The sequence below is a fragment of the Anopheles maculipalpis genome, chromosome X, assembly GCF_943734695.1.
Source record: "Anopheles maculipalpis chromosome X, idAnoMacuDA_375_x, whole genome shotgun sequence".
NCBI classification, from domain to species: Eukaryota; Metazoa; Arthropoda; class Insecta; order Diptera; family Culicidae; genus Anopheles; species Anopheles maculipalpis.
In genome coordinates, this window is record NC_064870.1 from 6,819,159 (window position 1) to 6,833,140 (window position 13,982).

At 48.3% G+C, this 13,982-nt stretch overlaps 1 protein-coding gene and 1 pseudogene across 1 annotated transcript; one reads left to right on the plus strand and one right to left on the minus strand.

Moving 5' to 3' along the window:
• Nucleotides 1-4,362: 4,362 nt before the first annotated feature.
• On the plus strand, nt 4,363-7,729 carry LOC126555967 (proton channel OtopLc-like). The gene is made up of 3 exons (XM_050211116.1): nt 4,363-4,443; nt 5,591-7,062; nt 7,156-7,729. Exons 1-3 carry the CDS (start codon nt 4,363-4,365, stop codon nt 7,727-7,729), a joined length of 2,127 nt encoding a protein of 708 aa, XP_050067073.1.
• An 844-nt stretch (nt 7,730-8,573) lies between these two features.
• Nucleotides 8,574-12,588, minus strand: LOC126562978 (uncharacterized; annotated as a pseudogene).
• Between the last annotated feature and the right edge of the window lie 1,394 nt (nt 12,589-13,982).

The window sequence follows — 13,982 nt, forward strand, 5'->3', positions numbered from 1 at the left end:
AAACCCCCCCCCCCCCCCCCCCTCACCCAGGACTCGGTCGATGATTAACTCCCTTCTTTCCATTTGTTCCCGGGTCCGGAGGGAGCAACACTTTGTGCCATTTTCCATTTCACCATCTCATGCCTACATACAGTCACACACACACACACACATAGAGATGGTGTAGCAACACAGGCACATTGCTGTGGAATGGTACGGCTACCGCTGCTGCCAGATACATTACAACCTGGTAGAATTAATTCAATTTGGTGTGAATAAAAGATTTTTAATTGAATTCTAAATTAAATTTTCGTGATCGAACTCGGCGCTTCAGATGCTGATGTGTCAGCCGTGAGGAAGGGAGGTAGGGAGAAGCTGAATATGGGCACGAGAGTGGCCCTCAACGGAAGCGGCCTACCTCGTGTGGGCTGTGGAAAACTTCACTTGACTAGCTTTACTCTTGTTCGCTCGTTCGCTTTAGTTCCATTTTCAAGTTTCGAAAGAATCGGGTGCGTGTGACATTAGAGATTGAACCCCTGGCGTACATGTGGATTCATGATGTGTTCAGCCCTCTCTCCCCCCCCCCCCCTCTCCCGCAAACAATTCACCTTTCACTTCAACACTGGATCCTACACCTTCCCGTTTATACCTCATATCATCGTGATGAGGTCGAGTGATGGCGATTTGCAGCAATACAGGCGCAAAAGTGCATTCGCAAAACAACAACGGCTAAAAAAACCAAGAATGCAAACAAACAAACACACAACGCATCGGGATTATGTATGGGCTGAAGGACACAAACCACCACTCTTCCCTCCCGCTCCTCGTCGCTTCATGCCCTTCTATCACTATAAAAAAAAAACGGGCGGAGATTCGTTTGGCTATTTGATTTGAATGGCTTTTCGATTTCGAGCTCCTCACACACGCACACGCAGTTGGGTAACAATGGGCTAGCTGGTGCACTTTCCCCTCCCCAAACCTTTCCCCTCCACACTCTGGTAAGCTTCGGTTTTAAGGGCTTAATTTTATTTCCGATATTTTAATTAAATGTCATCCCAGTTGGGCCAACCCTTCAGCGGTGATTGACTTCAGGCCCGTTTAAGCACCAGCACCGTCGGTCGATGGATGGTGCTAATTGGGTCTCTCGATGGTGCGGTGGGTTGGATTATGGGAATGCATTCACTCTACACCCTTCTCCCCCCTCATGTGTGTGTGTGATAGTGCAGGCTTTAACTTTAAAGTGCAAAAACGCACTTCACTTCTATTTCTAATCTTTAACGATTAGTTTGGTTACGATGAGCGCCGCAAAAGGTATGCAAAATGTTATTGCATAAGGATTTGAGCTCGCTTGTTTTAGAGCAAAATGGGACGGTAGTAGAAAGAGGAAATCGAAAATGGGTGAGAAGCATTTTCATTCAATTCCGTTGGATTGGTCCTCAACGTAGCAGTTGGAGAGATCTGTTTTTGGATGTGTAGCGCCTGCAAGTATGTAAAAAAAATTAATAGGACTTTGCATTCTTTTTATTAACACAGATTTAAAACGGCTGGTAAAAACTTTGCTGGCTGGTCTTTAACGATTAATTTTTCGGGGGAAAACAAATATCAGCGCCTAAAGGCATGCAATGTGCATTACAAACGTTGTTCTGTTGTGGATAAGAGTGTGAGAATCTTAAGTAAAATGAGATTATGCTAAGCTGTGGAAACTTTCTTCTTCTTCTCTTTCTACTTTACCCCCTTTTCCTGTAGACCAGCTACCTGAATCCAAAATGAACGGCTCTACTTAACAAGCATTAAAGGAATTATCGATACAGTATCGATTTCTTGATAAACTAGATAATGTCCACGTTCTCTCCTACCTTCTACCTGTTACTACTAGTTATAACTACTACCTGCACTACCTGCTATAACTAGATCCATTCGTTGAAGAGCGGCATCATAACCTTACTGTTAGACTTTGACAAAAGTAGGTCCATCACTGTACGTGTACGTCGCGACAAGTAGGCGATCGTTTTTTTAAATTATAACACCTTAGAGTATCAAGTCAGTATTAAAGAGCGTAGTACTGATTAAACAGACGACTTACCTTCGGCAGCGCGCGTTTCAAATGTCGAACGAATTTCACACGATCTACCATAGACTGGAAATTAGAAGAATTCATATAAATAATTTTACAATTACCACACAAAACCATACTTTTCGTTCTTTTCCAACTAGTGATTAGCTGCTTTTAGTTTTCTATCTCGCCGTGTATCACCACTATTCATACAAATAAACACAAACCGATGCAACTTCGTGCCATGCATTGATCTGAGCACCTGAATTGTGCTACGTTTGATGTTTACCACTCTGCAGCCTTCCTGTTCGATCACAAATGTGTCACAAAATGCTTTCCATCTCCTCCATGGAGGGTAAGGGCGGCCAATAATTTTAATATCAACGTGCCGTGACGTCATACTGGGTGTAATAAAAGCGGCCCCGCCTACCATAGCTCGCCGGGCCGTCGCACGCCTAAAAGTATGCAATCGCCGAGTGGTTTTTGTGTGTCACCGTCAGCAATCGGGGTCCTGACCAGCGCTGGTGGTAGTGGTTGGTCTGCAAACCGTGACCAATTGTTGCCTTCCCTCCCCCCAATTCAACCCCTTTCCTCGCCTGCCCCTCGTGCTTCTTCCTACAGTAAAAAAGTGATACATTCTATGCCAAAAATAGACTTCATTCTAAAAAGCCCGAGTAATAAAGGCTTAATGGGCAGCTAACCTAGGGAGGGGAGGGGGTGCGAAAACGGGACAGTGGACATCATCACTTGCTTGCAACAGAAACAAAATAATGAGCTGCACCGGATGCGTTGTCTAAAAGCAATACCTTCTCTCCCTCCGCTCCTTTACAGTGTGCCTCAGAGGTTTTCTTTCATCATGGAACAGTGTTTGCAAAATTTGTTGATGTTTGTACAGGCACAGGAACCGGGAGAAAGGTGACTCATGCTGCTCCTCATGCTCCACTACCTTCTCTTCTTCCCCGCACACATCTGAAACCAGTCATGCCGTGGGCTTACGATTTATTACAGCAAATATCGCACATCGTTGATGACGGATACACAACACGGTAAAGAGTAATTGTCGGATCAATGCACGAACCTCAAAGTTCGATTCGAATGCCCGGTTTCCGAGTACGGTATCAATACAGGTCATAAACAGTACGTAATCAGCAGTAAATTATGCTCTGAGAAAAAAAAAACAACTCCCATACTTCCTCCTGGTTCTTTTTTTGCGTATTGCGCATATATTTCTGAGGAATGTCTGAAAAAAATGGCGGCCACCAAGCTGTTCCGTACGTCATCAGCAGCGATTCAAGTCATTAGAAATAGGAAAAAAAAGGAAGTATAAAAACATCCCACCAATCAGCCAATACCAGACGAGTGGAGAAACAAAGCACAGCCCGACCATGGGAATGAAGGGATTTCTTTAATTTATTGGCAGGCAATCAATTAGCAGTGATGCCGTGATTCGAGCAATTCATTGCCGCTACTTCTTCGGGTTGTATTGGATGTTAGCCGTTTTTCGCGAGCAAATAAATCACCTTAATCGAGCCTTTAATATATCCCTCCAACCGTTCCTTTGCCCTTTCTTCTCGAAATTTTGTTTTTCCGCGCGGGAACTCTGTCTCTCGCTCTCTGTTATACACTCTTCCGCCTCCAATTCGCTAATCCCCGGTTTATCAAACATCGCGTCGCTTCGTACGGTCGTGGCGCTATCTTAAGCCCTGCCGGGCTCCGGGCTCGACGTGATTTCATCGATTCCTCGATCACTCGCAGTGGCTTGCTATAATCAGTGTCCGATCCTTATCAGCGGGCGGGGATTTGCGTGGACTCCCCCGTCGACGTAGCACGACGCAGCAACGACTTTGACAGCACGAGTTTTGGCCTGGTGCGTTCGTGTAGGTACCGTACGCCCACTAGTGTCCGGTCACTGTTTGTTTGTGTGTGTGCGTGTGTAACTACCAAACAAAAACAAAAGGCAGCAACAAGAACAAAAAAAAAGCGGCACAACCAGGTATGACCAACCAAACATTAGGCGAGGGACGCAGACTAGTAGCGACCGTTGCGGGTGAAGCTGCCAGCCGGGGTGATCGGTGTGCGGAAGTGCGTCTTTGCGTTTTTGGGGATGTGTCACGCGACGGCTCAGTAGTGGTGCAACGGTTTGCGACTTGTGTACGTCCGTCTGAGACGGCACAGGCTCAGTAGCTGTGCGGCTGTGCACGGTTCTAGGTTCCAGCTAGGAACTTCCCATTTTTCTCCGGATAGCGGACGTACGCTACCAGCAGGTGCATCATTTCAAGGAGCCGTCCCTGGTAAGGTGCCGCAGAGCAAGCGCAGAGTGTCTTAAAGGCATGAATACTACATCGGATGTGCCGGGCGATACGGAGCCCGTTACTACCCGTCGGGTGAATGACTCCACCGAACCGAGTCAGGTGAGTGAGCGTCTCCCGCGTCCCACAGACGCGGTTGGCTGAGCAGGGTTTTGTTTTTGAAGTGTCCGGCGAATGTATGGCGGACTTGGAATGTTAGTGTAGCGAAGCGAAGGGTTCCCATATTTCGGGTGGATATCTTTTTGTAGATTTCCAACCACACTCCCTCTCTCTCTCTCCCCCCCCCCCTCTCTCTCTCTCTCTCTCTCTCTCTCTCTCTCTGTGGGGGACAGTCCCAGTTACCAAACCGAGATGAAAGGGTTCTTCTGCAGAGGTTCCACGGCCTCGTAACAGTGTTGCGAACAACGGCACACCATGGCTAAGTATAGCATCGGGCGGGCAGCGAGGGCACACCGGGATTAGTTGTGCATGAGTTATCAAAGGCTCCCTCTCCCATGGTGGTGTGTTCGATCCGTGTCGTTCGGTTGTGTTTGGCGAGGAACAACCTTAAGTTTTTGCAATCTTCCGAAGCTGGCTCGTGTGTGTGTGTTTGTGTGTATGGGGCGCAATTTACCAGTTGATTGGCATTGGTCTAAGCAAAGCAATGCGGAACGGCGAACTGGCGTAAGGGCGTTTCGATAAAATGGCGGAAAAACGATAACTTGCGCTCCAGTGAACCACTGCTAACCCGCCTAATGAACTGTTCTTCACATCCGAAGCCCGGGTTAGATGGATCGGAATTAAAGCACCAAGCACACAGGCACACATACAGAGCGACACACACACACACGTCTTCCTGGTTTTGTGAAGCTGTGGAGCGTAAATGTTTCGACGATGGTTACAGAGCACCGTCATCATTCAATCGAGATCACACAACCCAATGTATAGAGTGTTGTCGTGTTGTCGTATCGTTCAGTGGAGCAACACGTTTCGCTTTAATTTCCTGTTTCGGGTACTTTGGACAGCGGCAGACAGAGAATGGAAGAAGAGAGTTGGCAGAACGTTCTCATTACATTCGCTACAGGTGCCAAACGAAGCTCTCGTGCCCACATATGTATGTATGTATGTGATGGATAATAATGAGAGGGGGTAAAACGAAAGGACGCTTTGAACGATGTGGCCATTTCGGCCATTTTTGTTTTTTGTTGATGTGTGTTGTGTGTGTGGACGTGTCTAATAATACATCTCACCGTTCTTGGTGCTGTTGCAGAGTACCGGATACATCACACTCACCGTGCCATCGATCGTGGAAGATCTGCAGGATGCGGACGGACGACCGTCAACGCCTACCACCTATCAAAAGCGCCCTGCCTCGGTATACTCTACCGGGCGCGCACCACCAATCATCCGTGCCGTCTCGTATCAACCATCCATCGCTGCCACCTCCACGCACAACTCCGGCGATCATCACGTACCGCCACCGTCCACGGCGGAAGAAAAGTCCAAGTTTACCCGCCGATATCTGGCCGGCGTGACGGGCATCAGCTACGCCCTGTTTCTGATCGTGTTCGGGCTGATCGCGTTCATCACCGACGCGGTGGAGAACAATGCACGCTATCCGCTGGCGGAAGTGTTCGCCCTCTACATGGTATCGACCGGTATCGTGTACTTCGTCTTCCTCTACATCGACATCCGGCTGTACGTGCGGCGAGCGCAGAAAGCGCTGGAAGAGCTGCAGCGCCGTCGGCAGCTGTACGCGGACCAGCTGGAGCAGTCCGAGACGGTGGCGCTCGGCAATGGCGGAGGCCCACTGGAGTTGTCGGTGCCCGTACCCCGACCCGTGCCGGCGAACTGGGAGCTGCCACCGTTGAAACCGATCCGTCACGATTACTGCTTCGTTACGGGACGCCACGGTGAGATCATCTACCTGAAGCTCGGTGCGACCTGGTTCTGTTTCGGGCTGCTGATCCACTCGGTGCTGCTGCTCTCCTATCAGGGCATCCTGATGAACAGCCGGGACGGCAAGTGGGCCCAGTGTGCGTCCAACACCACCATCGCGATGGAGGTGCTGTTTCTGTTCTACTGTCTGTTTCTGATCTTTTTCTTCTGGAAGTACGCCAACATCGTCATCAACCGGTACCGTGGGTTGGCCCGGTTTGGCATCATGCACGCGATCGGTACGGCACTCGCGTTCTGGGTGCTGACGATCGTGCGCGAAACGGTCGTAGCGATACGGATCAAGCAGTCGTACTACGACGATGATGCACCATCGGTGGAGGCGCTAGTATCGGCGGATGATGATGCGAGCCGCGATACGTCCATGATCGCACCACACGACTGCCCCGGACCGGAAGAGTTAAACCAGGTGCTGGCATCGTTCTCGCCCTATCTGTATCCGTTCGTGATAGAGTTTAACATTCTGATTGTGGGGCTGCTGTACATGATTTACGCTAACATTAGCAAGTGTCCGAAGAAGATAACGGTCAAGGGACACAAGGGCCATCATCACCATTCCGGCGATGGGCAGGCATCGAAGGCTGGCGGCAGTGTGATGGACTTTGATGGGAAGAGCGAGTGTAGCGACCACTGTGACGATACGCTGGACCATGAGGCGCAGGTCAAGTCACGGCTGGTAGTGTACGGTGACTGTCAGCATGCGAGCCGTGGCCTGTTTGCTGGGTTAATACTGGTCGTCGCTACCATCGTGGTTATCATACTCTTCCACATTGCGTCGCGAGATGAGTAAGTGTCTACCTTCGGTTTGGCAAATGCCCCCTAAAAGTATGCTCATTTGGTTAACAAAATCTTCCTATCTGTATCGTTTGCACTCTACAGTGACTACCGCGACACCGGTATCCTGCTGGACGGTATCTTCGAGGTGACGGTACTCGGCATCATGATCTTTGCCACCATCGCCGCCTACTACCAAACGTCCCGTCTCGACATTAACCCGCACCCAATTTCGCGCCTAGACGACGTGCTTCTCTTCATCGCCATTCCCGCCTTCTTCTCGGAAACGCTCTTCAGCATGATACCGGCGTTCGAGAACAGTTCCATCCTGAACGGGTTCATCGTGTTCACACAGATCGTGCAGGTGCTGATACAGACGCCCTGGATCTGTGACGCCCTTCGGCGCTGCTCCAACACAGAGGAGCTTCAGCAGAAAAAGCCTGGCAAAGAGCTGGTCACGTTCATGACCATCGCGAACGTGTCGCTGTGGGTGTACTACACATTCTCGGTCAAGACGGGTGACTTTGGCGATGAGCGGTACGAGTACTACGGTGATGTGCTGTGGTCGATACTGAACCATCTGTCGCTGCCGCTCATCATGTTCTACCGGTTTCATTCGTCCGTCTGTCTGGTGGACATATGGCGCCATTCGTACGAGCCGGGCGAGATGGCACACTAGACAGGGCAGGAGCGAACCGTAAACACCGTACCCACTCACTGTACCGTGTGGAAATGCAAAGTATTATCAAACTTGTTTATTATTAGTAGGCCTGTGAAGTTCGTTTACCATGCCGGAAACGGACTGCTCCCAGGTATAGTGGCCGAAGGCGCTTAGGTTTAGGATTAGTCACGTAAGAGACGAGCCGTCTTTTTGCTACCGGATAGATGCGATAGACAAGCAACAGCAGCGACACAGTACGCGAACAGTGTCTGCTGACGTCTGCAGCTGATGTCAGTCGCTCACGTGAATGCTCACACTTCCTGCATGACACTCGCGCAGAGCCGTTCGCCTGTATGTACGAATAAGACGCACAACACATCGAGCGTGTGGTGGATTAAGGGCAAGCCGCACTTGTCTGGGATTTCTTGAGCAAAGGGTTCGGGGGTTTCGGTAATCCAGGACAGATTTCATGCTTTTCTGCTGAGACAAACAGCGCTAAAAGATACCGGATAACACAAACCGAATCACGATAAAGCCCCTCTGAAACACGGACGAACACCTACACACTGCTATCAGATGTATCTGGCCGAACGACCTAGAGTGCAACTCCGAAATAGAAACAGGAAAGAAAATCTTCATCCTGAAGCATACCCCACTCCCGCAAAGAAGAAGCCTCGATGCGAAACCCTTATCGCGGTTCCGTTTTATTTTACTAAAATCAAAACTGCACTTACATCGAGCATGCTTCCTCTCCGCCTTTCTTCTCTCTCTCACGCTCGTTACCTCGCTGTGCGTGCGTCCTCCTGCTCCACCTACAGATAATTAGTGTGCGCGCTTATCGCGATGCAAAACGAAGGTAGGATTACTGCTGCTTGTGGTGCTGCCGCACACTGTCGAGGATTGCTTTCCGCGGTAGCACCTGCTGATAGAACGGTGTGCTCCGCCCACCGATGCCCGACCGGAAGAGGCCGGCCTCGAGCAGATACCGGGGCCGTTGTATGTCCGGCCGCGTACGCAGATGGTCGATCAGATAGCGCACCGAGCGGAGATGACGTATGTCCTGGAAGAGGGCGCGCAGCGTACGCAGATCGTCCGGGAAGTCGGGCTGGATGGTGTCGGACGCATCGGTGCGACTGGTCGTACGCAGCTCGGCCGGCAGCGTACGTCCGAACGCAACGTGCTGCGTGCGGACCTTCGCCATGGTTCGCCGATCGGCTGCCATCACCTGTGCGATACGGTTCTGTAGTGCCATCTGTAAGTTTGCGAGGAACAGAAAAACCTTCCATTACTGCCACTCCAACATGCCACGAGCGAGATACTGAGTAACGCACATGCTCGAGATTCCAGTGCTGTGCGGCATCCGTCGGGATGGCTCGGATCTCGCGTGTATCGACCCGCAGAGCCCTCGCCATCTCATCCTCAATCTCAATCGAAAACAGCTGCTTGATGATGTCCTTCGTGATGTTGGACTTTTCCGCCCCGAGCCCGTTCAACCACTCGGAGAAATCTTGCGCACCGAGATCGATCAGTTCCTCGATCTGCTGAAACAGTGGCTTATCGAGCAGCTTCTGGTCCGTCCGGTAGTACTTCGTCTGCCACCGGATACGCTCGTTGCCCGTCTTGCGCAGATACGCCTCCATCCAGTTGCTCTCCGTGTCGGCCGGAATGATCCGCGACCGGGCAGCGGATCGTTCCTCCACCACCAGCTCGAACGGTTGCACATCCTCACCAACAGCTTCACCCACCCGCGCCACCGTACGGTCGTCTTCGTCGTCCGTGCTGTGCCGTTCACCCTCACTCGAACCGGGCGGATCCTGCAGCCGGACTGCTAGAATCCCCTCAAACTCACGGTCATCGTACGGTGGCAGCTTCACCATACGCCGCAAGCGATCGTACAACCTTCTCGGGATAATGTGCGTCATGTCCAGATCGATCGGATCATTCGGTGTGTGCTGCAGCGGAAGAAACGTACGGAGCTCAAACCAATCGAACACCAGCGCTACTTACCTTCTGGAGCTTTTGTTCGAGCGATTTTATTAGCTGTTCTAGCTCGGAGTTTCGCTTTGGAGGTATTCTTGGAACGCGTTTCGGTGGTGACATCTTTTTTCAACTGCTTTAAATTATTTCGCTGTAGAGTAAGGATGATTAATGTAGGACTTTTTGGTCGGGAAACGCAATCAATAGTGTGTCCTACAATGCGATAAACAACCAATGCTGGTGCTATGGTAACAGGTACAGGTTACCTGCCTGTAGGTAAGGGTATTGGTAGGAGTAGGGTGTCCCCGGATAGCAAGCGCGTTTCAGTATCACTCAAAAGCGCAGTATTAAGGCTTATAAAAGTGTTTCTGTCTTGCTGATTGCATACATTTAGCCGATTTCGAACAAAGCTAACTCAAAACATCTACTAGCATGTATTATCTAATGCAATAAAACATTCTGCTATGAGCTCAGCCTTTTTCTTGTTCTTTTTGCCTTGTTAGCAGCTTCATTAGCACTGGTAATAAGTGGGTATAATGGGATAACAGCGCTAAAAGTTCAGAAAACTCAAACTTGCGCTATTAGCTTTCTGCAAAAGCATACTTCCGTCGAGGTAACTTTTGGAAGCTTTCGCACCAAGCTGGGTGCGTAAAGCTGTGCTTCCCGTGAAGCTTTTGGATGAACTTTTCGTTTGAAAAAAATAAATGAACAGTAACGGACATTTTAAGAAAAAAAAAAATAGTTGCAGACCGTTCATATTGAGGACAAGAAAAATCCCTATGAATATCTGGATAGAGGCATAGAATAAGTTTAATTTCCCTATTGCTGGGTTCGTAGCATTACTTCGTTCGTAGCCGAGTGCTTAGCTAATACGTATGAACGTCGTCGGCGGCCTTGTTATCTTATCAGGTGACATTATTGAGCTAACTTCGTTGTGACTTTGCATTATTTAGATTTAATTTACAACGTCGCATGATACTCTTACGATGCGTTTGTGACCAACGTATTATCAGTTTGTGATATCTGCCGTTAACTCGTCTATAATCTCAAAGTATGTTGCTTAATTAATGAAATCTATTCTTTAGATAATTTAACCCAGACTAGCCACGTCTATCTTTAGCTCTTTTTTAGCTGTGCTATTTCTGGCCTTCTTCACTTGATTATATTCGCTGGTGGATAGTCCGATTGAAACCTGCGAGATTAAAAAATTACAATAATACTAATTAGTGATAAAGACGTCTGTCTAGAACAAAAATGACAGTGATGACGTAGATTAGGACGCAACCTGCCATAGGGAGGCCTAAAATCGGCCATCTTAATTTAAGAAGAAGAAGAAGATGAGTAAATATGGATTACTAGCGTGCTCAATACATAATATTGCATACTTTTAGGCTTTAAAATCTTGGAGCGGCTCGTAAAGAAAATGTTAAAGAAAAGAACTTTATTACATGTGTGTAGTTCTTTGCAGAAATTCAGGCGCATTAAATGCTTTTATTAAATTATTTTTTGTCAACAATTTTCACACTATATACAAAAAAAATCTCACGCAAACACCAAAGTAGCTCTCCTTTCGCCCTTATTAAGTTCTTTAACCCTCATCATTCTCCGTTCCGCTGTCTACCCTCGCCGCAAACGCACTCCCCACTCTCGGCATGATAAATCTGTTCAGATACATCTTTTCCACGGTGGCTTGTCCGTCCGGCAGACACAATCGTCTTTATTATTCATGCACAGGCGACATTTTCCATTCCCAGTCGCACGGACGGAGCAGTGCGGGTCGCACCTCTATCAGGGCGGGTTATTATTTGCGCACCCCTGAATGTATGCTACGAAATGTCATTTTCGAATGCGTTCGCTTCATGCTCGCTTAAAAATGGCATCACACACCAATTTGGAGCTAGTGTGGCCCCCCTCCCCCCCCCATACGTTCACCGACACTTACACCTTCCCTCCCTTCCCTTGCTCACCCCCTCTCCCCTCCTGATCCCTTATTCTGTATCGGAAACGTCGCAAAAAGACACGCGCTTCGATGGGAATGGAGAAGAGAGGAAGAGCGAGAAAGAGAGACAGTACCAAGCCAAACGGATGCACGAAGGATATTAGGTTATTTCCTGCAACTACCCTCGCGCGCGAATCCCAGACCCTGGGTTCTGGGGACACACGGCCGCCAAACTTGGACCGAATTTTATTAGTTCGGAAAAACCGGAATTTCCAACGCACACGGGAACGCGCCGTAGTTCTTTCACAGCCCGGCTTGGCATACGGTGCGGTTGGATGCTTTCTGAGCAGCGCTCGAAGTTCGAACTGCTCGTACAGGATGGTTGCTTTCGTAGTCGTCTATCGAATCAACCCAGCACACAATGGGTTCGGCGGCACTATGCCCGCGCTGTTTGTATGTGTGTTTGTGTGAATGTGTGTGTGTGTATGTGAGTGAGGTTAACTTCCAGTTGGTGTTCCATTGTGCTGGGGATGCAAAACCACTCACACACGTTTTCTTCGCAACATAAATCGTCCGATGCACTCTCCGGATGGGTTAGCCGGTGTAGAGATCGAGATGCTTCGATAAAGGGGACATATTTCCGATATCCGGTGGGAAAGAAGGCGTCAACTTTTAACTTTCTAGTTCTTTTTTTCCAATAGCAAGTGTATTTGGGTGTGAGTAAGCGAGCAAGCTCCTTCCCACTATTGCCATCTAGCGTCTGATATTTCACTCGAGCGCGATTATCTTCTTGATATCGGCCGTTTTCCACGAAAGTACTTACCGACACGCAATGCTGTGTGCTGGACTTTTCATACTGCAGCAGTTGAATGGCACTATAAATTTTATTACTGCACTCAGCAACTTGTAGCAGTGTTGCAGGTTTTAGTTTTACTTTTCGTAGGATTTTATGGCAAACCATTTTGCTAGTAAATAGTGGTCGGGGCCAAATTTTAATGTCAGTATAGAGATGAGAAATACACTCATCCGACATGCAACGGTTCCGGGCTTGGTGCCCTCCTGCATTCATTTAAATATGCCGCTTCCTAGAAGAGCGTATGATTTATTAGTGTTCGTGTTTACTAACAAATGACAGCTCGTGAAACGTCAGACTCGCGTTGCATTAATAAACTTCCAAATACTGCTCTGGGATATCGCGAAAAAGGAACTCCAAATCCAACTCCAAATGAACTCCCCGAAGAAGATGACGGGTGTTTTTTTGTTATCTCTCCCTTGCTCCTTTTTACTATCAAAATGACACCACTCGCAAAGGACAATTCGAACCGTTATTACACCGTTTCCATTTTCCGTTGTAACTAATCGTTTTTGACAGGTGAAAACTACCTGCTGAGAGTTAAAATAAAATGAAACTGCCCTGCATCAACTAACGCAATTAAACCTTCTCGAGGCGTCACTTCATGTGACGAAGGAATCTCAGTCTCCAGGGTTTGTGTGTGTGTGTGTGTGTGTGTTGTCAGCTTTTTTAATTACTATCTATCATTCGTCGTATTTCCCTTATCTTTGCCCGTTAGTGCCCGGTGAAGGGAAACGAAAAGAAAAGAACGAAAAATTCGCTTCCCAACCCGCTCGCGCAACCTCCCTCGGTGCAAACGTGGCACACAACTGACAGCAACCTCTAACTGTCACCTTGAGCGCCCGTAAAGTATGCAACGGAATGTGCCGTAAATGGGTAATGAATTGTGAGTGCGCTTTGGGTGGGCTGGCAGCGGAATAGTATGTGTGTGCGTGTGTGGGCGAAGAAGGGGAGGGAAGCGGGGGTACGTTTGGTTATTGAACACGGGAGACAAGGGTGTTGATGACACACACAAACTCTTACACAAAATTGTTTACAAACGCAGGAAATGAGTTAAAAGAGGGAGAAATTCAGTGAGTAAAAGAGAAAAAAAAGAGAAAGAGAGAGAGAGAGAGAGAGAGAGAGAGAGAAAGAAATAGTGCATGGGAAGTAGGATGAACTTGAAAAAAAGTAAACGATAAAAGAGGGTGTAAACAAACCCGTGGAAAAAAAAACGTGGAAATATTTAATTTTAAGGCAAACTTTCGTCTCATGATTCATCATTGATCCCGTTATTCGCACCAGTCGGTACCATTTTCCCTTGCGTTCTTTTTACCACGCTCTCCTATCCATTCCCAAGTGGGAGAGACAGAGGGAGATGTCTTTCATTTCCGCCTTCCGCCGGGATTCGAGTGTGCTAAATGAAGTGCTGGTAATATACAGTGAGCACCATTATTTTAGAAACATTAGAAGAATACTTTTTTTATGGGTTAGAAATAGATTCAATTTTAGGCAAAAGAATC

What these genes read in the sequence shown, in the direction of transcription:
- LOC126555967 (XM_050211116.1), top strand. Translation starts at nt 4,363, where the DNA reads ATGAATACTACATCGGATGTGCCGGGCGATACGGAGCCCGTTACTACC. An exon ending in ACTCCACCGAACCGAGTCAG is followed by an intron (nt 4,444 to 5,590) that starts GTGAGTGAGCGT and finishes GTGCTGTTGCAG; the next exon opens with AGTACCGGATACATCACACT. An exon ending in CACATTGCGTCGCGAGATGA is followed by an intron (nt 7,063 to 7,155) that starts GTAAGTGTCTAC and finishes TGCACTCTACAG; the next exon opens with TGACTACCGCGACACCGGTA.